The sequence below is a fragment of the Malaclemys terrapin genome, chromosome 1, assembly GCF_027887155.1.
Source record: "Malaclemys terrapin pileata isolate rMalTer1 chromosome 1, rMalTer1.hap1, whole genome shotgun sequence".
Classification (NCBI taxonomy): Eukaryota; Metazoa; Chordata; order Testudines; family Emydidae; genus Malaclemys; species Malaclemys terrapin.
Genome location: NC_071505.1, coordinates 196,501,994 through 196,526,629, shown reverse-complemented (window position 1 = coordinate 196,526,629; position 24,636 = coordinate 196,501,994). Strand labels below are relative to the sequence as shown.

The 24,636-nt window shown below is 45.6% G+C and overlaps 1 protein-coding gene across 2 annotated transcripts in view; it reads right to left on the bottom strand.

Annotated features, from left to right (window-relative positions):
• The window catches only part of PDE9A (phosphodiesterase 9A), a 92,274-nt gene that overhangs the window by 63,844 nt on the left and 3,794 nt on the right, over positions 1-24,636 (bottom strand). For both annotated transcript variants that reach the window (XM_054004963.1, XM_054004972.1), the window contains exons 2-4: positions 13,256-13,326; positions 11,381-11,458; positions 7,453-7,496 (exon numbers count right to left, since the gene is read on the bottom strand). In XM_054004963.1, the coding sequence (XP_053860938.1) occupies positions 7,453-7,496; positions 11,381-11,458; positions 13,256-13,326 (193 nt within the window). The remainder of the gene's footprint in view (positions 1-7,452; positions 7,497-11,380; positions 11,459-13,255; positions 13,327-24,636) is intronic.

Sequence of the window (24,636 nt, the reverse complement as noted above, 5' to 3'; positions counted from 1 at the left end):
ACACAAGTCTCCTACCAGGCAGCTACATTAATTTATGTAGATCCAACTCTTCCGATTCATACTGGTATCTCAGGGGAGAGATCATGGGCTTTCTTCCATATGAGTGGTTGATAACAAGCTAATTGAAAAGGCAAATAAAGGGCAACTGAAGTTGGAGGCAAAGATGCATTCTTCGCCCTTTGTCTGGTCAACAGACTATGAAATGCACTGGTAACTGTTCCTAATGCTGAGGCTCTGTAGAAAGAAGTGGTAAAAGGCACTGATTGCCCTGTGTGTTGGTCTAGATCTCATCTCAGTTGATAAGACAAAGAGGCTACTAACCTCTTTTCATTTCAATATGCAGTCCAAATTTGGCATGTGGTTACTTTGTTACCCTTTTCCCAAGGACCTGTCTGACTGAGCTAGTGACAGTGGCACTACGAAAAGCTCAGAGGTGAATTCGGTGCAGCTAAGCAATGACAGAGCAGAGGCCTCAAAAATAAAATGCTAGAGGAATTTAGTTTTATTGTTTTCCTCAAGGGTCAAAATTCTGTAGGATTTGCTCTTCAGCATAATTTAACAGGCATCTATCATATTACGAAGTGCTTGAACTTTAGTTGTTGCACAACACTACGGTCATGAAACTGTGAGTCCTAAGACCATTTTAACTTCAGGAATGAGACTGCTGTCTTCACATTGCAGAAATCTAAGCCACTTGTGATAGAACAGTACCTACTGGAGTTAATGGAGGATGCCCCTATCATGTGACTGGGGTAATCTTCTGCAGTCCTGACCCATGTGACTATGGCCAGGACAAAGACTGACCTCTTACCAGTACTCCTGTGCATCACACGTTTACACCATGTCTACACTACAAACTTTGGCTGATGCAAGTTATGTCAGAATAAAGCTGATGCTGTTAGTATACACTTGTGCATGCATACTTGTCACCATGCATTGGCACTGTGTGGTAATCACCAGGAGTGCTTGTACTGATGCACAACTACTGGCTCAGCAGGTGCAGAATGACAGTTGAATGTGCTTTTGGTAGATTCAGGGGTTGTTGGGGTTGTTTACTCACAAGTTTGGATTTCAGTGAGAAAAACATCCCAACCGTTATAGCTGCCTACTGTGCCCTGCATAATAGCTGTGAAGCAAAGGGGGAAAATGCTGCTGGAGTGGAGGGTGAAACAGCTGTCTGCTGAGTTTAAACAGCCAGACACAAGGGCTATTAGAAGATCTCAAGGTGGAGCTATATGGCTCAGGGAGGCTTTGAAAGAGCACTTTTTTATCAGTGAGCCACAGTAACATGGTGTGGTGAGCTGTGCTCTACCTGGCCCTATTGTGTGGGGGCCTGTTAGGAATTGTGTGACGCTTGGTGTACATCTATACATATAACACTGTCAATGTACCTATTCATTTTGTGCTGCTTGCTGTACATTTATGATTATTACACTGTGCATGTTTGTCACTGATCCTGTGAGTTGTGTCACACTATGCAGAAACAAGTAATAAGTGGGTGCTTTCAGAACTGCTAGGCATTCTGCAGCGTATGTTATGAACTGATGAAGATGTTCCAAATAACTGAATTTTATTCAGTAACAAAACTAGTGCAGAGAAAAATCTGTGCAATTTAAAAGCAAATACACTCAAAACTTTAATAAATTAATAGAACAGAATGTATCAAGGGGAAAGAACATTCATATCCATTTATGCTACACATACAGCTACCGTGGCTTTCACAGGTCAGTGCATGTGAAGCAATGGTTGTCCTTAACATCCCCCGGGGTGGTAGAGCTGTAGTCCCCGGTGCCATGTGGAATGTTGGCGGGGGGGGGTGGGGGGGTGGGGCTGCAGGGAAGTGCTGTAACGGAGTTCGCCATGGACTGCAAAGGGACATAGCCCCAGAATTGTTGAACCCGTAGATCCACAAGAGTCTGCAGCATCTGTGTTTGCTGCCAGAAAAGCCCCATTATGTCCTGATGCATCTCCCTTTCCTTTTCCTGCCGGGAATCCTGGGCCTTTCTCCTGTCCACACTTTCTTTCTCCAGGCTGTCTGCAATGTTCACCTTCCAGGCCGTCTGCTCCCAACTTTATGCAGCACTGGCTTGTAGGATCTCACTGAACATGTCATCCCAAGTCCTCTTCTTTTTCCTCCTTATCTGGTTGAGGCATTCCATGGGTGTGAAGGGGGAACCCCTCAAGGCTGCAAGAGCAGCAGCTACAGATAAAACACAAAGGTACCCTTGTCAGTATAATCACAACAGAAAGCAAAAGTTAAGGTTCAGAACTCAGAACCCTTGCTCCCCCAAAGTTTTAAACAAGCCATGCCTATTGATACTTCTGCTTTGGAGTGCTTGTGTACGTAGGGTGACCAGATGTCCCGATAAAATCGGGACCATCCCGATATTTAAGTGTTTGTCCCGTGTCCTGACCGATCTTTGGTCGGGACGCACTTTGTCCCGATATTTGCTTTGCCGGCAGCACTCGGCTTTTTTTTTTTTTTCCTCTCTCTCCTGCTCAGCCGGCATGAGCCAGCCTCCCCCGCCGGATCTGGAAGGGGTTATTACTGGCCACTCGGTCGGAAGTGACACCGTGGCTGGAGGGGAGCCGCCGGTTCCCCCACCCCGCTCGTAGGACTTTGCCAAGAGCATTGCGTGCCATGGGGGGGGGGGGGGGCGTGGGGCAGGGCCGGCTGGGCTCCGGTGGCTCCCGGGCGCAGCGCGGGGCCATAGCAGAGCCCCGCAGTAACGTCACTGGCTCCCCAGGGCGTGAGGCCGCGGCAGAGCCCCGGGGCGGTGAATCGCGGAGAGCTCTGGGGGGCGGACCCCGGAGAAGCCCTGTGGGAACCACATGTCCGCTTCGCGTCAGGGATGGGTCCGGCCAGGCTGCCTGAGGGCCAGGCGCTGGGCTGAGCCGGCGAAAGCAGAACGAAGAGAGGCCTCGGGTCAAGCTGCTAGGACACGTGCGGGGGAGGCCGAAAGAAACTGGGCATCCAGACAGTGTCTGTGGCCCCGAACAACCCCCAGCTGTGCAGCCCCAGGGGGGGAGTTGCTACTCCTGGGCTGGGACATTTGGCAGGGGAAGCAGCAGGCTCTGCTTGAGGGTGCTCAGAAGAGACGTTTGAGTTTTTTTCTCTCCTGCTCTGCCGGCAGCACTTGGCTTTTTTTTTTTTTTTTGCGAGTCCCGCCCCTCCCAGTCCCGATATTTTCTTCCTCTCATCTGGTCACCCTATGTGTACACACCACTAAGCACCAGCCGTGGTGAATAAGGCTTGAGAAATGAGGCGGGAAATTGCTCAGTTGCATGAAACTAGGGCAGTGGCACTGAATACTGGCACCATTTTCCACAGACTGTGGTGATTTTAGCCGGTATCTCACTAGTGAGGGTAACAAAGACACAGAGATCACAGCTGCTACTGGTGACCCAAAGTCGCTTAGGCCTGTATGCTGCTAGTCTGTGTACTACAATGGCCTGCTGAAGTTACTGCTGGCTGGCATGGGAAAGTGTCCTACCGCAGAGGAAGAAATAAGTTTGCCATCCCTAGAAACCTTCAGGAAGGGACTGCAAAGTACCTCCATGAAACTTTCATCGAGATCTCTCAGAAGGATATATATAAACAAATTTCTCCTCATGGCTCCCATCTTGCCTGACTCTACAGGGGAATGAAAAGCAGATAACATTATTTCTCTTTTTTGTACTGCTACCTCTTCTAGTACAAGTAAAATAATGCAAAATCCATAAATGTGTCCTGTTAAGTCGGGGGTGCCATCACTGTAATGGGAAATAAATTTACACACTTACCAGAAGATCCTTCCGTCCACTGGGCTCACTCGTTCTTGATTGCCAGGACTGACTAGATGCATTGGAGTTTCAAACAGGTCCTGGCTAATGGTCGCTTGTCTCCCATCCTCATCCTCCTTGCTGTTCCGGTCAGGGATCTGTGGCTCAGGTTCTCTGGAGGTATCCATGGTGGTGGGTTCTCCTCTAAGTATGTCATGCAGCTCTTTGTAAAATCAGAAGGCCTGTGGATTGACTGTTGGCCTCCCTGGCCTTCTGGTATGCCTGACACATTTCCTTTGCTTTCACATGGCCCTGCTGCTGGTCCCTGTCGGTCGTATACCTTCTCCTGCAACCCTCCCTGCAATCTGCTCATAGATGGCCACATTTCTATGGCAGATCCATAGCTGTGCTTGCACAGCCTTTTCTCGCCACAGGCCTAGGAGATCCAGTATCTCCTGTCTATGCCAAGCTGGAGCTCATCTGGAGCATGTAGCCAGCATGGTCTGCTGGGCAGTTGTGCACAACAGTGGAGAGCTTCCAAGTGTGCTCACCAGGCTGGACAATCAGGAAAAGGCATTTTAAATATTCATGGAGCATTAAAAGGAAGGAGGGGCCTTCTGGTCTCTGTGACTCCTGGGCAGTGGAGTTCACAACTGAGATACCAGAGCAGTCAATGTTGGGATTGTGGGACAGCTGCTGGAGGACTGCTAGGGTCAACACAGGTAACTCAGTGTCTTTGCTTGCACAGCATTGACCTCTGTACATCAACCATAGCTCAATGCCACTTGGGGAGGCAGTGTAACAGCATTGCTGTAACGGGGCGCTTACATTGGGGGGACACAAATTTAAATGTAGACACATGCGCAACTAGGTCAATGCAAAATGGTTTACGTCGACTTAACTTTGTAGTGTAGACCAGGCGTCACTGTAGTGAAGCTGCTGCTTGTATAGTCCTTTCTTAGGGTCAAACTTTCCAATCTCATCTTTCATGCTCTTCTTTGCTCCATTTACCCATACTTGACCGTTTTCCAGCTATGTCAGAGAGCAGTGAAAAGAGTAGTGCTAGCTACACCCCTTGTGGAAATTGCTGTGACCCTTTTTTGGCATCTATTTGACTACCAGCTAGTTGCTCTTGAAAGCAGAATGTGGTTGCATCCTCCTTTCATGCAGTCCGGTTTGTTTAAAAAGAAAGAACTAGAACTGAACTTTTTTACAAAAAAGAACAATTTCCCACTCTCAATTCTTTTTATGCCCTGCAAAAGGTCAGGAATGTTTAAAATTAATGGCAACCAATGTAAATGAGAAACAGAAACGAAAGAAACATTAATTCCCTTGCATACAGTCCAACTTGCTTCCTTTTTCCAAAACAGAAACTGTTTGCCTGCTTTGGCTACTAAACCACCAGGAATTTCCAGCCCTTTTCAGCTTAGATCTTTGGGAATCCCTACTTCATAAAATGAATCAAGAAGCCACAGACAGTATTAAAGTGATGAGCAGTACTCTAAACAAAGCATTCTCCCCTCCTCCCGTCCCCCCGCCCACCGCAGCTGGCCAAAAAAACATGACTATCAGAAAGTGTGAAAAGGCAAATTGGAAAATACAAAGTGAGCTTCATGTAAATAAAGCCAAGCTACCCAGAGCCATTGGGTCAGATTCTCAGCCAGTGTAAATCAGTGTAGCTTGACTGCAGAGCCATACTTATGCACACCAAATGAGGATCTGTCCCTTTTTGTAGATAAGGCAAGCAAACAATGATACTAGTCAGTATGTAAGGAAGGTCACACCTCCTAAAACCCCTTTCCTTCTCACTTAATAATGCAAGTATTTAGCTCCTAAACCAAAAGTTCTGACACTTTTTCAGTGTGGAGCACATTTTAATAAGAAGAGTGTCTCACAGGCTTGCTCCCTTCCCATTTGCTATCACATGGACCCCTCTCCTCTCATTTGGATAGCCTTCCTCAGTCTTCAGCAGTCACTGCTATGTGAAGTCTTTTAAGTCTCTTTACTGTCATAAAATCCTGTCCCCCTTCCAATCTATTCTATTCCTTTCCCTTGTCCTGCTCCCTTGCACATGCTTCTCCGTCACCTGTTCCCTCCCTCTGGACATGCTTCTCAATTGCCTGGCCCTCCCATCTCCCCTGGACATACTGCCAGGCTGCCTCATTTCCTTTTCCTCTGGACATTCCTCTCCCAATGGAAGCTAGCAGATGCAGCTAGGGCCAGAATATTCTTCCTTGTTTCCAGCTGCTTTTACAGGCCTCTGCACACTTCTTTGCAGTGCAAAGCCAGCATCCCTCTAGAGCAGGGGTTCTCACACTTAATTGCACCACGATCCCCTTCGGACAACAAAAATTACTACATGACTCCAGGAGGGGGGACTGAAGCCTGAGCCCACCTGAGCCCCACCGCCTCGGGCAGGAGGACCAAAGCTGAAGCCCAAGGGCTTCAGCCCCAGGCGTGGGGCCTGTAACCTAAGCCCTGCCACCTGGGGCTGAAGCTCTTGTGCTTTGGCCCTGGGTGGAGGGGGTTGGGCTTTAGCCAGCAAGTCTAACGCCAGCCCTGGCGATCCCATTACAATGGGATTCCGACCCACAGCTTGAGAACCACTGCTTGAGAACCAGCTAGACAGAAGCAACCAGTATCACATGACTAGCCGGCTCCCTGCTGAACACAAGCAAGTGCTCTGTGGACCTCCTGTGCACCCCACACCAAAATCTGGGAGCTGCTGACCTAAGCATGTTGCTCAAAAGCAGAGAGAAAATGTGAAGCAGATCAGATTGAAGTGAAAGTGCCAATTCTGTTCCCTTTGGAGAGGGAACAACTTAGCTGCTTTGGAGAACAGGCCCCTGAAAGCACACATGGTATATGCAATGTTGTTGTCCACCCAGAGCTTCTTCAGTCATGTCGCATTTATTTAGAGTTACTGAACCTGCACCCAGTAAATGTTTGAAGAACAACACCCTTTCCTCAGCCTGTTAGTGCTACCTAGGGTACAAATGTTGTGCCCAACTTTGATGACATGTTTGCAGAGGTAAAAAAACATAAAAAATTAAAAATCTGACAAAATACTACACATGGGATTTTCAAAAGTGATCAGCAATGGCCTTACCCTTATTGACCTCAGTGGGAACGGTACGTCTACACAGCAACCTGACACCTGTGGCTGGCCCGTGCCAGCTGAGTCGGGCTCACAGGGCTTGGGTTGCAGGCCTGTTTCATTGCTCTGTACACTTCTGATTTTCCTACCTTGCAGGATCCTAGATCCCGGGCTCTAGCCTGAGCCCAGACATCTACACAGCAATGAAACAGCCCCACATCCTGAACCTGAGTGGCTGGCACAGGCCAGCCATGGGTGTCTAGTTGCTGTATAGACATACCCTGATACCTTTAGCTTTGACCTCAGTGGGAGCAGAGTTAGACCAATGGTGAGTACTTTTGAAAATTCCATGCTACATGTTCACAGATGTGTCTCCAACTTGAATACCAGCTGATTTTAACCACTTTTTACTTGGGAGTTAAATATTTTGCACAGTTCCTGATTATGGCATAGCTACAGCCATGTCAGATCAATTTTTTTGCATTATAGCTAGAGAACATACAAGTTATACATTTTCCAGATTTTTTTAATCCCAAACTACCAGCTCAGTCAAAGGTGTTTTAGTAAATATGGCTAAAATAAAGGTGTTTTACCTGATAACTGTCCAGTGGCCACAGGTCTCACTTTATATGGTGTACTGAAAAAAATATCAAAGAGGGCTGGTTACAATGACACTGACAAAATGCTGTGTTTTCTGTATAGGACTGGTGTACATGCCATGAAGAGCGGGAGGAAGTATATGAATGCATTCTGAGCTGGCTTGAAATTTGTGGGTTGAAAATTTACCCATGGAAATAAAGAACATGGACTTTCTATGAATTTATTGCCTTCAAATTTGCCACTGCATTGGTGGTAAAGGACTTGGTCACGTTGCTTTAGTGCCACCAGAATATACCATTGTCACACTGCAAGCACAGCAGAAATCTTCCCCTTTGAGGAGAGTCAGGTTAGCTTGGAAATAGGGGTGTCAAGGAAATGGTCACTGGGAAGAAGAAAGTTCCTTGGCAGGGCCGCCCAGAGGATTCGGGGGCCTGGGACACAGCAATTTTGGGGGCCCCTTCCATAAAAAAAAGTTGCAATACTATAGAATACTGTATTCTCCTGGGAGCCACTGTAGGGCTCGGGGAAAATTGCCTCACTTGCCCCCCCTCCCTCCCCAGGCAGCCCTGGGAAAAATAAACATTTAAAAACCTTCCGCATCTCAGCACAAACCCAGTTTTGAGAAAATTTCTTTTCAAGTCACCTTTACAAGGTATCACTGGTTCTCAGCATCAGCTAGTGCTAAAAGACATTAAAGCTCATTAAAAGGGTTGGACAAATATTTTCCGTCAAAACTTTTTTTGGATTGAAAACTAGGGGTTTTTAAAAAGCAGAAAAAAATCACTGACAATGTCTGCTTTCCTTCAAAATTTGTTGTGGTTTTTTTAATTGAAAAGCTGAAATAAGTCTGCCAAAACCTGAACATGATTTGGGGTTTCAGAAGTGTGTGGCCAAATATTTGCTGCTTGCTGTGTTTGATAGTTTAAAGAAACAATAAAAAAATTCTGCTTAAAAAAAATCCAAAACTTTTGAATTTTAATGGAGTTAGATGGCTTGCCTCCTTGATCTTCTCCGGCAAAAGCACACACAACAACAGACAGACAAAGACTTTCCTCCCTCCCAGATTTGAAAGTATTTAGTCTCCTTATTAGTCCTGTTGGTCAGGTGTCAGCTAGGTTATGTGAGCTTCTTAACCCTTTACAGATAAAAAAGGAATTAACCCTTAACTGTACATTTATGACACACTCTAAAAGCTTATCAGATGTCACCGCTCAATCTGATGGGGGCCCTAGTAAGCCAAAGTCCTTCCAGCCCTTCTGGAAGGGTTGCCTCTTTGGTCAGAAGGACTTGTCTGCTTGCTGCATCAAAAGAAGGCCCTGAGTCAGTTTAAATGCAGACTTTTTATGCCAAACATACTTTCTTAGTCCGTTGGTCTCTGGAAAACCTAGTTTGAACCGGTTTATGCAAGCGTCCCCAGGCATGGTACCTCTCTGGAGGTCTTTACAACCTGAGTGATTCACCTTAAATCACCATCCACTGCTTTTAATTCCTGGAGGAGCTGTGGTATCATTCCCCCTCACTCTCCTCCACTGCCCCAAGTTGCATACAGTCCCTGGCCCACAGTGATACATAAACCATTCATAAGCTTAATACAATATGTATCCCCAGAGATACTGCGCAAGGTTGCAACGTATGTCATAACAACCTAGTATGATATTAGTTTCTTTTGTAGCTGCATCATATTGTTGACACATTCACTTTGTGATTCACTATAATCCCCAGATCCTTTCCAGCAGTACTATTGCCTAGCTAGTTATTCCCCATTTTGTAGTTATGCATTTGATTTTTCATTCCTAAGTGTAGTACTTTGCATTTGTTTTTATTGATTTTCATCTGCTGATTTCAGACCAATCCTCCAATTTATCAAGGGCATTTCAAATTCTAATCCTGTCCTCCAAAGTCCTTTCAACCCCTCCCAGCCTGGTGTCATCTGCAAATTGCATAAGTGAACTTTCGACTCCATTATCCAACTGATTTATGAAAATATTGAATAGTACCGGACCCCTGTGGGACCTGCTGGACACATTTCCCCAGTTTGAAAGTGTATCATTGATAACCATTCCTTGATTGCTGTCCTTCAACCAGTTTTTCACCCACTAATTCACCTACCTGCACATGACTGAGCCATAGAAGGCAGGCCAAGCACATACTTGGCTAAAATAATGTAGAAATATCTTGTGGTTAATCTGAAGAGCAGAAATACACTATTTTTCTTCTTTGCCCAAGGAGTGACTCAGTGATAGGTCAGAAGGGGGAATGTGCTCATGCCATCCAGCAAAAGTAACAGTTTCAGCCAGATATCTAGGCACTGGGACTGAGGCTGGGTGAGAAGCTGAGAGTTAAGGTAAGCAAGCTATATTGAGCAGGTGCCCCCTATGAGACTGAACTCAGGCCAGTGGGCCATTCAGGCTAGGCATAAGGAGCATACAGAAGCCTGTGCAGTGATTTTTTTGTTCAATCAAAACAACATTTAAGAAAAAAATGTGTAGAAAAATGTTGTTTCATTCAACTTTTGTTTTCCACTTAAATTAAAGTCTTTAAAAATGGTTTTCATTGAGCTTTTCCTCTCTTGGGCTTTCCTTCTCCTTGCCTCCTTTTCCCTCTCGGGCGGGGAGACAAAAAGGTAAAGAGGGAGAGAAAGGAGGCGGGGTAGAGGGGTAACAACAAATTGAAAACCTTGGAGGCTTTTTTGGTTCTTGTTTCACCAAGAAGCAGAAAAACAAACAAACAAACAAACAAACAAACAAATAAAAACCCTGCTAAACATTTCAAATGAAATGAGAATTTTTTAGAATCCCTGACCCATCCTGCTCCTTGTCCCCCGACTACCCCCTCCGAGACCTCCCAAATCCAATCCCCCCTTCCCTGTCCCCTGACTGCCCCCCCAGAACCTCTGCCCCATCCAACCCCCCCTCCCTGTCCCCGGGACTCCCTGCCCCTTATCCAACCCCCCTGGCTCCGGCCGCTTACCCCCGCCTCCCGGCGTCTCAGCGCGCGCGTCCAGGAGTGGCCCTGGACAGCGCTGCAGCCACGTGGCTCCGGAAGGCCTGAGCTCCTCCCCGCTCAGAACCGTGTGGTAAGGGGAGGAGCCGCTCGGCCCGGAGCTTGCAGCCCCGCCCCCTTACCACGCGGCTCTGAGTGGGGAGGAGCTCAGGCCTGCCGGAGCCACACAGCTGCAGCGCTGTCCAGGATGCGCTGAGACGCTGGGGGGATGGCGGAAGCGAGCCTCAGCCATTCTCGTGGGGGCCCCTGCGGGGCCCGGGGCAAATTGTCCCACTTGCCCCTCTGGGCAGCCCTGTTCCTTGGGGCAGGGATAGTCTTTTTGTTCTGTTTGTACAGTGCCTAGCACAGTGAGGTCCTGGCCCATGACTGGGATGGGGGCTAGGCACTACGGTAATACAAGTAAATACATAAATAAATAAAGAATAATGAGAGTGGCCACGGTAAAAAAAATAGCAAGGCAGAGCAAGCTATGAGATGCCAGGGAACAAAAGTAAATGGGGTTTAGAGCCGTGTTGGGCTTGGAGCAGCATGTATATGAATCCATACCTCATAAAAGCTGGGACCCCCAGTTTCTAAATAATGGCATACCTATGTTCTAATAGAGAAATAAAGAAGGCTGTGAATTAAGGGAGCTGGGAGCCTTTGGAGTAAACACAGTGGGTTGTAAAAAGATGTTCTATACTAAATACTTATGTGCAGCAGTTTTTCCTCAGATAGCTCCGCCTACTTTAATAACAGGTAAAATTAAAAACCGAAGAGGCATTTGTGTTATCATCTTGTGCCCAACTTCTGCTGACAGCTATCTCCCACTGCACAGGCTCTGCTACCACATCGCACAGGAAAGGTGTTTATGGCTAAGCAAACCCTTTCCCCTTGGCTTGGTGCTATTTTACAGGATTGAGCCCGCCTCAGGCTTACCTCTCTGAGTTTGCTGGCATTGTTGGATCGATGGATACCATGCAATTATCAACCGTCAAAAGTGAGATAGTTGTGTTCCTGAAAGACACGAATCAAAGAGGTTTATTTAACCTAGAAAGTGATGGTTCTGATTCTGCGCTGCCTCAGACCTTGCATTGCACAGGTATAACTGGCTAAGTGGGCTTAGAACACTCCCATTCTGAGTAGCTACTGTATTGCACCCATTTTGCACTGGTGTAGATGATGACTACACAAGGGGCAAGGCCGTGGAGAATTAGGTCCTTAATGGCTATGTTCTGTACAGTGCAACCACAAGAGACATTTGTGATTAAAATGCAACTATGGTCTTGTCTGTCCCCAGAGGGAACTTTGCTCCCTATAAAATCACATATGCTGTGCTATTGAATAATCAGATACTGACTTCCACTGAGGAGGTATCATGATTTATTGACTTGGCAGATATATATTGACTGAGTTAAAAATCAATAAAAATACTTACCTTGAGATAATACATACAAAATCCAACCCCCTTCATTCTACACAAGTGATTATCAGTGTTGTTATTCACTTCTTTTACAAAAGGGAATTCTGAAATTGTTAAAGAAACTCCTTCACAACAAACAAAAACAAAACACCAACAGCAACTGAAAAGAGGGCAATGTTTTCTGAATATTATTTTGCTAGTTTTGGCACCACAGACTGAAATGGCTCACCAGAAGCTTGTTTGAAATTAGTGAAACTTCAGCAGCCCTTTGTATGGCCCTATTTAAAACAAACCATAACCCAGCCTGTTTAATTGAAACCCTCCTGTTATTGTCCATGAATGCCTTACGTTGTTAAACAAGGTTTTCTGAGTGACAGTGGAAGTGTTTGACATCACAGGCAAACGACAATTGTTGATCTCTCCAATATCGAAGGAGGGGTAATAGCAAGGGTAAACAGCAAAGCTTATTGGATTCCATCCCAGAGTTTTATGTAAATAATAGTCAGTAGGATTCTCCAGATGCCCACAGAGTTAACCACACTCAATAACCCTGTGACTTAATGATCTGTTGTGGTTTTTCTTGGGTTTTGTACTGTGGGCATGTACATCTAAGGGACATCACACTCCTCTCTGCATACCCGTTTTCAAGGGTTCTGTGATGTCCAGGGAGCAGTGGGAACTGGACTCCAGTGCACAGACAAAGGTTTCACCCAGATTCATGGGTGAAACCTCCAGCCAATTCCCTTTGTGGAGGATAGGAACACCAAACTCTATCCCAAATGAAACAATTAACAAGAAACTCCAGGAGTGGAGACTCATGGAATTTTTAGACCACACCCCTCCCACAGAAATAACCCAAATAAAGGAGAACATGGCCTGGACTCAGCGACATTTTTGTTTGTTTGTCCCACTTGTGCACAATTCTAGTGGGTACTCTGTTTGGATACCAGGAACCTTGAAGAAGATTGGTATAGTTCTATCTGACACTGCCCCAGATGTAAAACTGGTATCCTTGACTGGGTTTGTCTGTGCACAAGTTCTCAAAACACCCCTCGCTTCTATTCTATTCCTTATACCAGACCAATATTGTGATATCTGAGCACCTTCCAATAGTGCATTAAGCCCTCTTCTATTGATATTTATGCATGAATTACTGTTGCCCCAATTTCAGATTCCCACATACTGTAACTTGAGATATGCCTGAGATGCAAAATTCAAATCTGGGTTTAGGGTCTGGATTCTGAAATATCTTCTCCTCTTCCCAAAACTCAGGGATTGTTGAGTGAGGTGAGGGTGATTGTTTTGAGGCGACTTCTGAATTGTTCTGAAGAGGGAAGGAACCAAGGTGAAAGGTATATTAGCCCTTGTCAAATGTATCAAGTGATACCTACCTTGGTAACCCAGTTGCAATGCAGAAGAGGTCCACAATATCTCTGGAATTGCAGTATTTACTGAAGACCACCTTCCAAGCAAAACAGCAGCAGTGAAGAAAAACAAGACAAAGAGGATAAGGTACGGTTAAATTCCATCGGACAATAACCTCATGTACTGGCTTTATGTAAATGATCATCCTTGCTTTTGAAATATCTGATTTGCCCTGGATGTTGGAATTCTTTCCTCCCTTTCTTCTCTTCCCCCTTTTCTAATTCATTTATTTTCAATGAGAAAGCAGAGGAGGAAAGGGGATTTTGCAATCCTAACCCAACTATCTACAAATATAGCATACGATACCTGAAATGATAGCAAAGAAACTTTATCATACACTTAATCTAGCTAATGATCATGACCACACATTGTAAAAAGAAACAATTGTAAGTGCTGAAGGAGGTCTATATAATGGGTTAGATCCTTAGTGTCAGTAGGCATTGGTTAATTCAAGTCAACAGTGCTGCACTGATTTATATCGCTGAGGATCTGGTCCTATAATTTAGACAGAAGGTAATGTTTTCCAGTATGCCAAACCTCCCACTGTAATGTACGGCACTATTGCAGTACTGTTAAGTTAGCAGTTGAATCCACTTGAGACAAATTCTAATTTTTCCCACTGCTGTTGACCCCCAAAGAATGCCCTTTTCCCTTTTACACACAAAAAATGATGTTAAAAAAACACTATGAAGGTTGCAAAGACAATCCTAAAAGAGGTCAGTTTAAAAATCTCCAAAAGTCAGGAAATGCTGGAGTTAGGTTTTCCATGCCACCCCTTTGTGTATTTGCATTATGATACAGTCTTTAATTACATGATCACATACTATTTTTTCCACTGGACCCCTGCCTCTTTCAGTCCGCAGGATAGACCTGCTCTGGAGATGAATCATGATTGTGTAGTAAAGAAGGCTGTTGTCTGTCGGACCCTTGCTTCATTTGTTGCAGAAGTTGGCAGGTATGGGGAAGGGGACTGCAGGAAGAGAAAGGACACACTCATGGTCTTCCTGTAATCCCCTGTCTTGTTCCTTCTGCCACTCAGACCTCTGCCATTTGAGTTAACAGAATAACTGATAGCAGTAGTAGGTTGTCATCCTGTATGTGGCCCAGCACTAGAGGGGGGACAGGACACTTTGCCAGTGGGTTTCACACATATTTGCTGACAGCAGAGGAATGGTGAGACTCGAGGATCTTGCTTTCCATGCCAGGCTCTAATGGGGAGTGTGCTCTACTGGGCATGGATTCTTCTGTTTATTCCCCCCAAGCATGACCCCTTCTCCAGCCTGTTCCAATCCCGTTGCTTCCTCACTCCTGGCTCCTTCTTTCAATCTCATTCTCTTCACTTTGCAGCTCCCAGTCTCCATGCCTCAGGCTTCTCACCCCAGTCCCAACCTCCTTGCTCAGCCGGTCCCAGTTCTCCCCTCCTGGCTTCTCATCCAGTCTGCCTCTCTCCCCCACCCTGGCCTCCAGTTGTCCCCTCCACCCACATTCCCAGTCTCCTTCCCTAGTCTCCTCATCCAACTTCACTGTTCTCTGTTGCTTCCCAACTCTTTGAACCCCGCTCTTTGTCCAGTCAGTCCCACTTCTCCTCTGCACCAGCTCCTCATCAGATCTCTCTCCCTTCCCTGGTCACATCCTTTACCCTGCTCCCACTCAGTTCCAGTCTCCTCCCACCTACTGGCTTGCTCCCCATTACCTTCTCTGGCTCACAGTCTTAGTCTCCCTCCTGCCCCAACTCCTGATCTGAAACATGTCCCCCCACATGGCCTTCCCTAGCTCATAAACTCAGTATCTTTATTCAGCCAGTGCCAGTCTCCTTGACCAGCCTGCCCGAGCCTCCCTCTCCCCACCCCCCATCAGCATGCACCCCACTCAGGCTCCTTGTTCTATCTATTCTCCCTCAGGTCTGGCTCTTTCCTTGCAGCACCCTCCTCCTCACTGCCTGGACCCAACAGAGGGGCCATTAAGAGCCCAGTGTCTATTTTCAGTTCCAGTGCCTGGGCTCTCATTCAGCTTGGCCTGTAGCAGCCCAGAGCTGTAATTGCAGAAAAAGTCCTGCTCAGACCCAGGCTGTAATGTGCCCAGTGCTCATGGAATCTTCAGGGGATTTAGCCGCTAAAATCTAAGAAGTCTCTACTGAGCACATGCAAACTGAAATTTTTCAAAGGCTTAAACCTTTGGCCAAATTTGGACAGATTTTCACACTGATAGCAAAAGGCACATCCCTGACACAAAGACCAAATTTTAAGTTCCTGCTCCAAAGCAAGCTCCCTTTCCCCACCCCCCAGATCATTTCAAAGAAAAGGTCTCAGAAGTTGTTTAACCTGGGCAAAATTTATGTTTCCCTAGTCTTGTTCTCAGATATGGCTGAACAGTTTTGGTTGAAATGAAACTAAATAAATAAATTCAGCCTGACGCAGACATCCAACACGGACCATTTCTACCCATATAGTCAAAGTCTGGCAAAATTATAAGCAACTGAAAACAGGGTCTTATAATGCAAGGTGTCAGGCAACCTTAATAATGGGTGGTGCTACCAGCCCCACCTATAATATCAGGACTCAATCTTGTACTGGTGCTTGCAGCCCTAAGCATTCAAAAATCATAAATTAGGCCAAAAATGAGATTGGTTTCAAAATCACGAGATAAAAGTATCTATACAGATATTGCGTTCTTATTTGCCTTTTGGTTTTTGAGCCTTTAAGCATCATGTTAGCAAGCTTTTCTACACAACCCTGGGGCAGAAACTTAACATTTCCCTCCAGACAATGAAAGTTGAGAATTTTACATAATAAAAATATTCCAGGAGTTGGGGATTTAAGAAAACACCCCAAGTATCACAAAAGTCGTAATAGAATTTTAAGAGTTGGCAATGCACAGGATGTGTGAGACTAGGTAAGATATGCTATCTTTTAGAGGAGATATTTAACCAATGTTTCATTTCCCAGTCTCTGGGAGAAATTAAAAACCTCATTGTTGTGGGTGGCATGTGGTTTTTGTTGTTGGTGGGGTTTTTTAATAGTAAGAGAAGGGGATAAATGTTAGTGCATTTCCCCACTCATTCAGGTATCTAGATTAAATTTACAGGATTGAACAATTAGATCATTAAAAACCTGAGGCAGATCATTACCAGTTATTACATGTTATTCAGAAAGTAATTGGCATCAAGAGTCAATTTATCCTATATGGCTATTTTGATAATCACCACAGTGATGGACCTTAGTTTATTACAGTCCAGCTGCAATCAAAGCAATAAATCAAGGTTTTAAATATATTTTTAATCAGATTTAGATATGGCTGAAATCCTGCTCTTAGCAAAACACAGCATCTTTCGGAGGTGCTGGCTACTAAAACTGTCTGACACAATATCACAAGCCCATTATTGTACAAACAACTGACAAATGTGATAATTTAGGAGATGATGGCAATTGCAGCTGAACTCAGAATGAACTTTTGTGACATGCTGGGAGTGCTATTTCAGATGTCCGGGGTTCTCATTCTGGAAATCAATTATTAGTGACCAGAAACTGGGATAAGAGTGGGATAAGATAAAAAATATTCAGGAAGCACTAAAGGTCAGAAAGCCAGCCTGTTTCAGGAAGGAAAACACAGGGCTTTCAATGAAGCCAGGATGAATTTTTAAAAGTTCCAGATAATAACGAAAGAGTGCAAAGTTATATTTAAGTGGACTATGGGCTAGATTCCTAATTTTCTTGGTCTTTTAAAAGTTTGATAGAAACTGTGATTCATAAAACACTTGTTGCATTTTGATAAGGAGCTCAAAATTTAGTTGGGGATTGGTCCTGCTTTGAGCAGGGGGTTGGACTAGATGACCTCCTGAGGTCCCTTCCAACCTTGATATTCTATGATTCTGTGATTTGAATGATTGTCTTTAGGGTTTTTTTTTTAAACCAATGATTTTATGCTATAAAAGGTCTTTTCCTTTGTCAGCTGCTGAGCTCTTCTGATTGGCTTCCTTCTCTTTTCAAGCAAAGCAGTCAGCCAGCAAGCAATCATTTCCCAGCAAATATACAATTGTTTCTGTGATTGCCTGCACATTCTTACTCCCAGTGAAGTAAATGGGAGTTTTCCTGGTGACTTCTCAGTGGAAAAAGGGTTGGGCCCTTTGTTTTGAGACTGAGGTGGTGAGTTATTTTGCCCTAAGGTCTGATTAATGAGCTAGTAGTATCCTTTCTATTTTACATTATGTGTAACTTGTGCGGGGTGTGGGGGGATGGACTTTGGGCATTTGTGCACCATTTATAGCCCTAGCACAGTCTGAAAAGCCCATTCACTCAGAGCCCGCTTTTATTACACAGACATTAGCAATTTTCACTATCTAGGAGTGAACCACAGCAATATTAGCTTGCAAACATCCATTGCCACATAGGGTGACCAGATAGCAAGTGTGAAAAACCAGGACAGTGGATGGGGGGTAATTGGCAAAGCCCCGAATATTAGGACTTTCCCTATAAAATTGGGACATCTGGTCACCCTAGTTGCCAATGGCAAAATGATTAGCCACCGACCTGTCACAGTCTTGGTAACCTGCTTCCAGATGGCAATTGCAACTCACTTCTGGCCTCTCTCAACTGGGTGTCCTGGTACTTAAGGGCCAAGGGAAGCTCATCACACACTCCAGAAAGGCATCTTTCCTCATACAGAAGTTCTAGAACCACTGACTATCATCGTCCTAGGTCCGCATGATAATGCAGTCCCATCACTCTATGCTTGTGGTCCTGCTCCAGAATTGCCAATCAGCTTTACTGGGATTCCACAGCTATTAAAAGCTGCATCAGCTGTCTCCACTGCTCCATAGCTGCATGCAGCCTGCATGATCTCCTAAACAAGCCCTGCTGCCATCGTTTTCTCAGGATGACAAGCGGCTGCTGAAATGCCCTCTGTTGTGTCTGATGTCCTGTATCCGTTTTGAGTTGCGTTAATGCCAACATCTCAGAGTAGGAGCCATGGTTACCCACAGATTGGGACAGAGGTCCACCCTGGACAGAAATCTAGAGAGTGTCAAACAAGAAGTACTTCATTGAGTTGGTGGGCTAAGACCACTTCCACACAGGTGCCCAGGTCGTCCCAAAATACGCTTCCAAAAAAAAATAATAATTCATAGAGTGGCGCAGCTTAGAGCAGGACTAAGAACTATGGGATGTGCTCCCAGAAGTTCTACGGCCTTACAGGCATGAGAACAGTACCAGTGTGGATGCAGCAATTCCACTGTGGCTTTGCAGTGTGGACACTCACACTGCTGCTAGGCCAACCTGGGTATCAATCACTTGAGTTACCAAAATCATGTGATTGTAGTGAAGGGTGCTGGATTGGAACTCTGAATTCTTCTACTTATCCATAGAAGAGATATAGCACAGGCAGTGGCCATTCTGGTTGCCATACACTGCCCCAGCAACTCACTGGAGAACTGACATCTAGGGTTTAGTGGTGGGTTGAGGCAATATAGCCATTCAGTCCTTAGTTTCTTTGTTAACTCCATTGGCAAGGGTGACATGATTGTGTGGATTCTTATCTGTTGGGAACTAGACTGGCGCCACTAGGTTAATTTCAAATAGACCTCATGTTGTAGAAACTTTTGATAACTACAATTTTGGACTGGACTTGAACTCACCACCTTGAGATAGAAGGCTCTATATTTCACCAGCTATTTCCTTCCCTGTCCAGTTCCCTGCAGAAATGCTGTCACAAAGTTCTCTTTATTGAACTATCAAAGCCAGCTCAGTTTAGTCATTTTTATTTTGGTTCTCTTTTAACAACACTCTAAAGGTGGGGGAGAGGGTGCTAGAGGGTTTAGTCTGAATTTGCAGATTGCTAACTTCAAGATCCCCAACCATATATAAATCCAGTTAACCGCCTCTCCCTCGTGCATGTGCCAGACAGCAATGGAAGAAATATAATCCTCAAAAACATTATAGTAATTGCACATAGTTTGCTTCCCCAGTTTTAGGGTTAACGTTTGTTGCCCCCTTGTCTTTAGAGGAATTTCCAATAGGCTTAGAAAAAAGTGAAACTGGTCATCATTTAATATTTTGCACAATCATATTAATAAGCCTCCAACAAGGCTAACATGTAGCCATTTGATTTAAGTACAGAATATGCTCGACTTGCTTCTGAGGGTAACATGAAGCAAAGAAAGAAAGCAGAGTGACTAATGAGATGACTGAGACTTTCTGGAGTGGAAATAATAGTTGGATTAAATGTGCAAAGAGTATGAAATAGGCCACTGAGTCAGCGCTAATGCTTATTGACTGGATTTTGGGTCATATCCACAATGCTAATATTTCTGTAACATTTTTAGACAAACGTCCTTTCTATCTTAGTCCCTTCTGTACAGCTCTGGTGTGTGTCAAAGAACTCATGCTACTTTCCAGAGAGGGTAGAGATTAATAACCCGTGTCTTGCCCGATATTCCCACTCAATAAAACACATTTTAATATTCAAGGCTGAACAGGAGCTATTATTAAAGACACAATAACTGCTCTGATTACACATAGTTGTAAACTGGTAGAGTAGAGACTAATTACTTTGTATTTCACTTTGGGATATGGATATCATGAGTAGGAAACAGTGTATAAACCCAAATTCTGTTCTATATTTAGCTTCAGAGTATCTCATCCTCCGCATGTCCAGAATTCTATCCCTTATTAATTTTTGTTGATCATTGGATTTTGTTCCAATTTTTCAACAAGCATTTGAATTTTTTTTTTCCTGGTAAAATTCCTAATTCAGTAGTGCAAAAAATACTTTCGAAGCAAGCCTGTGCTTGGCTTCCAGCCCTTTGCATGGTAGTATCAACCTGTTGGATCTGACAACAGTAGCCCTTAGGTGATGTATTTTTTCAGTCAGTAAAATAGTCAGGATCACTGTGAAACAGTACAGGGTTTGCAACCTTTTAAAACTATGTAAAATGCTAGTGTCTGTAGAACAGTGATTCTCAAACTAGGGCCACCGCTTGCTCAGGGAAAGCCCCTGGTGGGCTGGGCCGGTTTGTTTACCTGCCGCGTCCGCAGGTTTGGCCGATCGCAGCTCCCAGTGGCTGTGGTTCACTGCTCCAGGCCAATGGGAGCTGCAGGAAGCAGCACGGGCCGAGGGACGTACTGGCCGCTGCTTCTAGCAGCTCCTATTGGCCTGGAGCGGCAAACCACAGCCACTGGGAGCTGTGATCAGCCAAACCTGCGGACGTGGCAGGTAAACAAACTGGCCCGGCCCACCAGGGGCTTTCCCTGAACAAGCGGCAGCCCTAGTTTGAGAACCACTGCTGTAGAATAACACTGCAGCATAGCTTGTGATGTACAACATACCATAATAAGCCAGCAGATGGTGCCTAAGAGCAAGCAGCCAAGTTTTGGTGGATCAGTCGCCAAGAGGGGCAAGAAGCCGGAGGATTCCAGAACAGTTGGGAGGAGTAGGTGGAGAGGCAGGGGTGAGAAGCGCCTCGGTGGAAAGGGAGAAGGACTGTGTTGCACTGGGTGTGGGTGTCTGTGACCCCAGGGAACAAGCCTGTGATGAACACTGCTAGACTGCAACTGGTGGTGAACACTTTGGATTCAGACTCACATGTCCCAAGGGCAGGTGAAGGCTGAGTAGCCAAGGAGCAAGGGTACCGCGACAGGTCAGAGGTCCAAACTGAGCAGCCACCGAGCAGCACACCCCACCAAGCTAGCGCATTTCTGCTTTATGTGCACCACTCCTGTGATTGGAGGCCTTAGGTGGGCTGTGCATGTGTGTGAAGGTTTTGGGTACCTTGGGAGGCGGGGGAGCAGAAAGGGGAGGGATGGTACTATTGTTTCACTGTCATTGTTTAATTCCCTTCAGTCCCCCATCCCCTTTCAGTCCATCAGTCTGTACCCATTCCCTTGCTTATATTTCTTTATATAAATGGTCTCAGAATTCCTGTGTGTGAAATTGGGTCTTTGCTTTAGGGGCCCCTGGATCCATGTAAGCAAAGGGGGTTGATGCCCAAACCAAAAAGAGAAATAGGTTCAGGTGCGTGCTACCTTAGGACATCTAACAGCACCTGTGTCCAGCTCAGAGAAGGGGTGCAGAGTTGGCACAATACGATTATGCCTTATTGTGTAATGTTTGTTGTCCAGGCTGTGAAAAGTGTTACTGAATTGCTTTAACGACAGTTTTCACAGAAGAATTTTGGACTGCTAAATAAGAAGTCTGATGTGACGTTTCTCTCATCATGATTATCCTTTCCTCTCCAATGGCCTTACATGGCTATATCAATGTGAAACAGGAGCACGCATCGCCTTCGTCCTGAGAGGATCCGCCGTGGCAGAGGTGCCCCTAAACAAGGCGGACAACACCATCCGGCAGTTGGTCAAGAAATGGCTGTCCCTGCCCCAGAGAGCCAGCAACGAGCTCGTCTACATCAAGCACAGGCACGGTGGTGCCGGCGTCCCCCATATGGGAGACCTCTGTGACATCGCGGTCATCACGCACGCCTTCCGCCTCCTGACGTGCCCAGACACCAAGGTGAAGAATGTTGCAACGACCGCTCTGCACACCGCCACTAAGAAACGAATCGGCAGACCTCCCTCCGACCGAGATATGGCCACCTTCCTGAGCGGCTCCCTGGACGGCGACTTCGCCCAGCACAGGGGCGATCTCACCTCACTGTGGTCCCGCGCCCGCAACGCCACGCGCCGGCTGAGGAAGCGACTGGGCTGCCGCTGGGAATGGAGCGAGGAACGGCAGGAGCTGGGAGTCCTGATACCGCGGATCGGAACAGAGGACATCATCATCGTCACCCCCGGAGCCAGAGGCGTGCTGGAGAGATCCCTGAAGGCCGCCGTCCACGTGCTCTACGTGGACACCCTGAAGAAAAAACCGGACCAGGGCAAGGCCTTCGAAGTAACCAGCAAGTGGGACTCCAGCAACTACTTCCTCCCCACGGGCAGCTTCACCCGGTTCGCCGACTGGCGGTTCATACACCGCGCCCGGCTGAATTGCGTCCCCCTCAACGGTGCCATCCGCCACACTACTGTGTTGAAATCACTGGGAAAGAAGAAACTTTCTTTTCTAATTTTGTAATCAAATGGTGTTCTTGACAAGCTGAGAAAGTACTGATAGGACTACCTATCTTATCAGTTATATTTTCCAAACATAGAGATAAGCCCCATCTAAAACCTCACTTCTAAATACCAAGAGTTTACTAGTGTTTGAAATTGAGATCCAAGTAGTGTAACTTGAGCCTATTCCTATCCAAAATATCAGGTTGTTTCTCCTTTATTTCCCAACTTAATTAATAGTTGGCCCAGTAACTTCACCGCTCAGTGCCTCAGTTTCCCCATCTATAAAATGGGGATAATGATACTTGCTTCTTTTGTAAAGTTCTTTGTGACCTACTGATTAAAAAAACCCAATAAGAGCAGGGTATAATTATAATCGGTAGTCTTGTCTAAACAATTTCAGTGCCTGTTGAGCGTGGTTAGGATACAACACAACACTGAGATAGGATGCTCATTTTGTGTTTGCTACTATCCTACTAAAGTTTTAAATGTTCTATTCAAAATGTTATGCCTGATTCTTGGTTTATGCAGGTGTAATTCTAGTTGGGGGTGGGGGAAGAGAGAGAAACATCAGTCCAAGAATTTAAACCCTCCACTAGCTTTTTACATTGCCTGTGTATCAGACAGAGAGGTGGATGTTAGATCAGTTGGGGCCAGAGATCTAACACCTATATGGGTCAGTCTCGTCTCAAGAACATTGGCAGATTCTAAGGATATTCACTTCAGCACAGTACACAGATGAAGAGTAAATGATTACTTTTCTAATGATAGCATGTGATTCTGAAATGAAGCACAGAAGCCAGAAAGAACCTGCATATTGTGATTTCAAGGCACACAACTGTATGATCAAACATACTTTTTATCCTCTGCTACTTCTTAATATCCACAAACTGAGAGGTTTGAAAGAAACATCTTCAGGTGGAACCCTCAGTAAAGAGAAATTATCTGGTGAGCACTTGGCGATGTGCACTGATCAGTGCTTAATTTGTTATGAGAGAGGTGCTGGGGCCAGGGCCGGCTCCAGGCACCAGCTAAGGAAGCAAGTGCCTGGGGCAGCCAATAGAAAGGGGCGGCATGCCGACCGGAATTGGGGCGGCACGTCTGGGTCTTCGGCGGCAGTTCAGCAGCTGCTCAAGTGCCCCACTTTAGTCTTTGGCAGCGGGTCCTTCACTCCGTCTCTTCCTCTTCGGCGGGAGCTCAATCGGGTTTTTCTTCTTTTTTTTTTTTTTTTGCCGCTTGGGGTGGCAAAAAAGCTGGAGCTGGCCCTGGCCCTGGCCCTGGTCGGGTCTCAAGCAATTAGGTGCTGGGGTTCAAGCAATTTTTTTACTTTCATAACTGACACAGCAAGTCCAACAGTGCCAGGGCTCTGAACTGCCAAGCTGAGAAGTGCCCCGCGGGGCTCAGCCCTGGAACAAATTAAGCACTGGCACATGAGAGCTCCAGACTAGATTCCTGGTCAGGAATGCCTTGGGAAGAAGGAGTACTGCAGAAGCTGTGTGCTTTTTAGAGATGTAGTGACTGGTACAGGAAGTGATAAGAACTCACAGCTGGTGGAGGGATAGCTCAGTGGTTTGAGCATTGGCCTGCTAAACCCAAGGTTGTGAGTTCAATCCTTGAGAGGGCCACTTCTTAGAGATCTAGGGCAAAATCAGTATTTGGTCCTGCTAGTGAAGGTGTAGAGCTGGACTCAATGACCTTTCAAGGTCATCCCTTCCAGCTCTATGAGACAGGTATATCTCCATATATTTATTTATCCTGTGCAGTCCTTCTGGACAGAAGGATGGTGGCCTTAAACTTCGAAGTGTTTGGAGGAATGCTTGGAGCTCTAAGAAATATGCTGAAGATACCCAACCATAAACAGAGATACCACCTTTTAAAAGGAATGCAGAGGGGAGCATTAACTATTGATATGATCCCCTCTTCCAAATTTCTAAATAGTCTGCTTTAAACCATTCTTTACTCTAAAAAATATTCACTAAACTGTACTGTACAAATAGTTTAACATGACAGGGTGTTTTAGAATGTGCATTGCTTAATTTGCTGCATTAATAACTAGACATCAAGAAACTATTTTATCAGCTCCCTTGAATTCACTGAAATTTGATGAGTCACAGGGAAAGTTGAAACAAATTACATGAATCATGATCTGCACTATTTTTCATAGGCTGTTGTCTTTAGGGGTCTACCATCAAGAAGTATGGCCCTGATCCTGCAGACAATTATTCCCATGCATAACTGCAGTGGTTCTCAACCAGGGGTATGTGTATCACTGGGGGTACACAGAGGTCTTCCAGGGGATACATCAGCTCTTC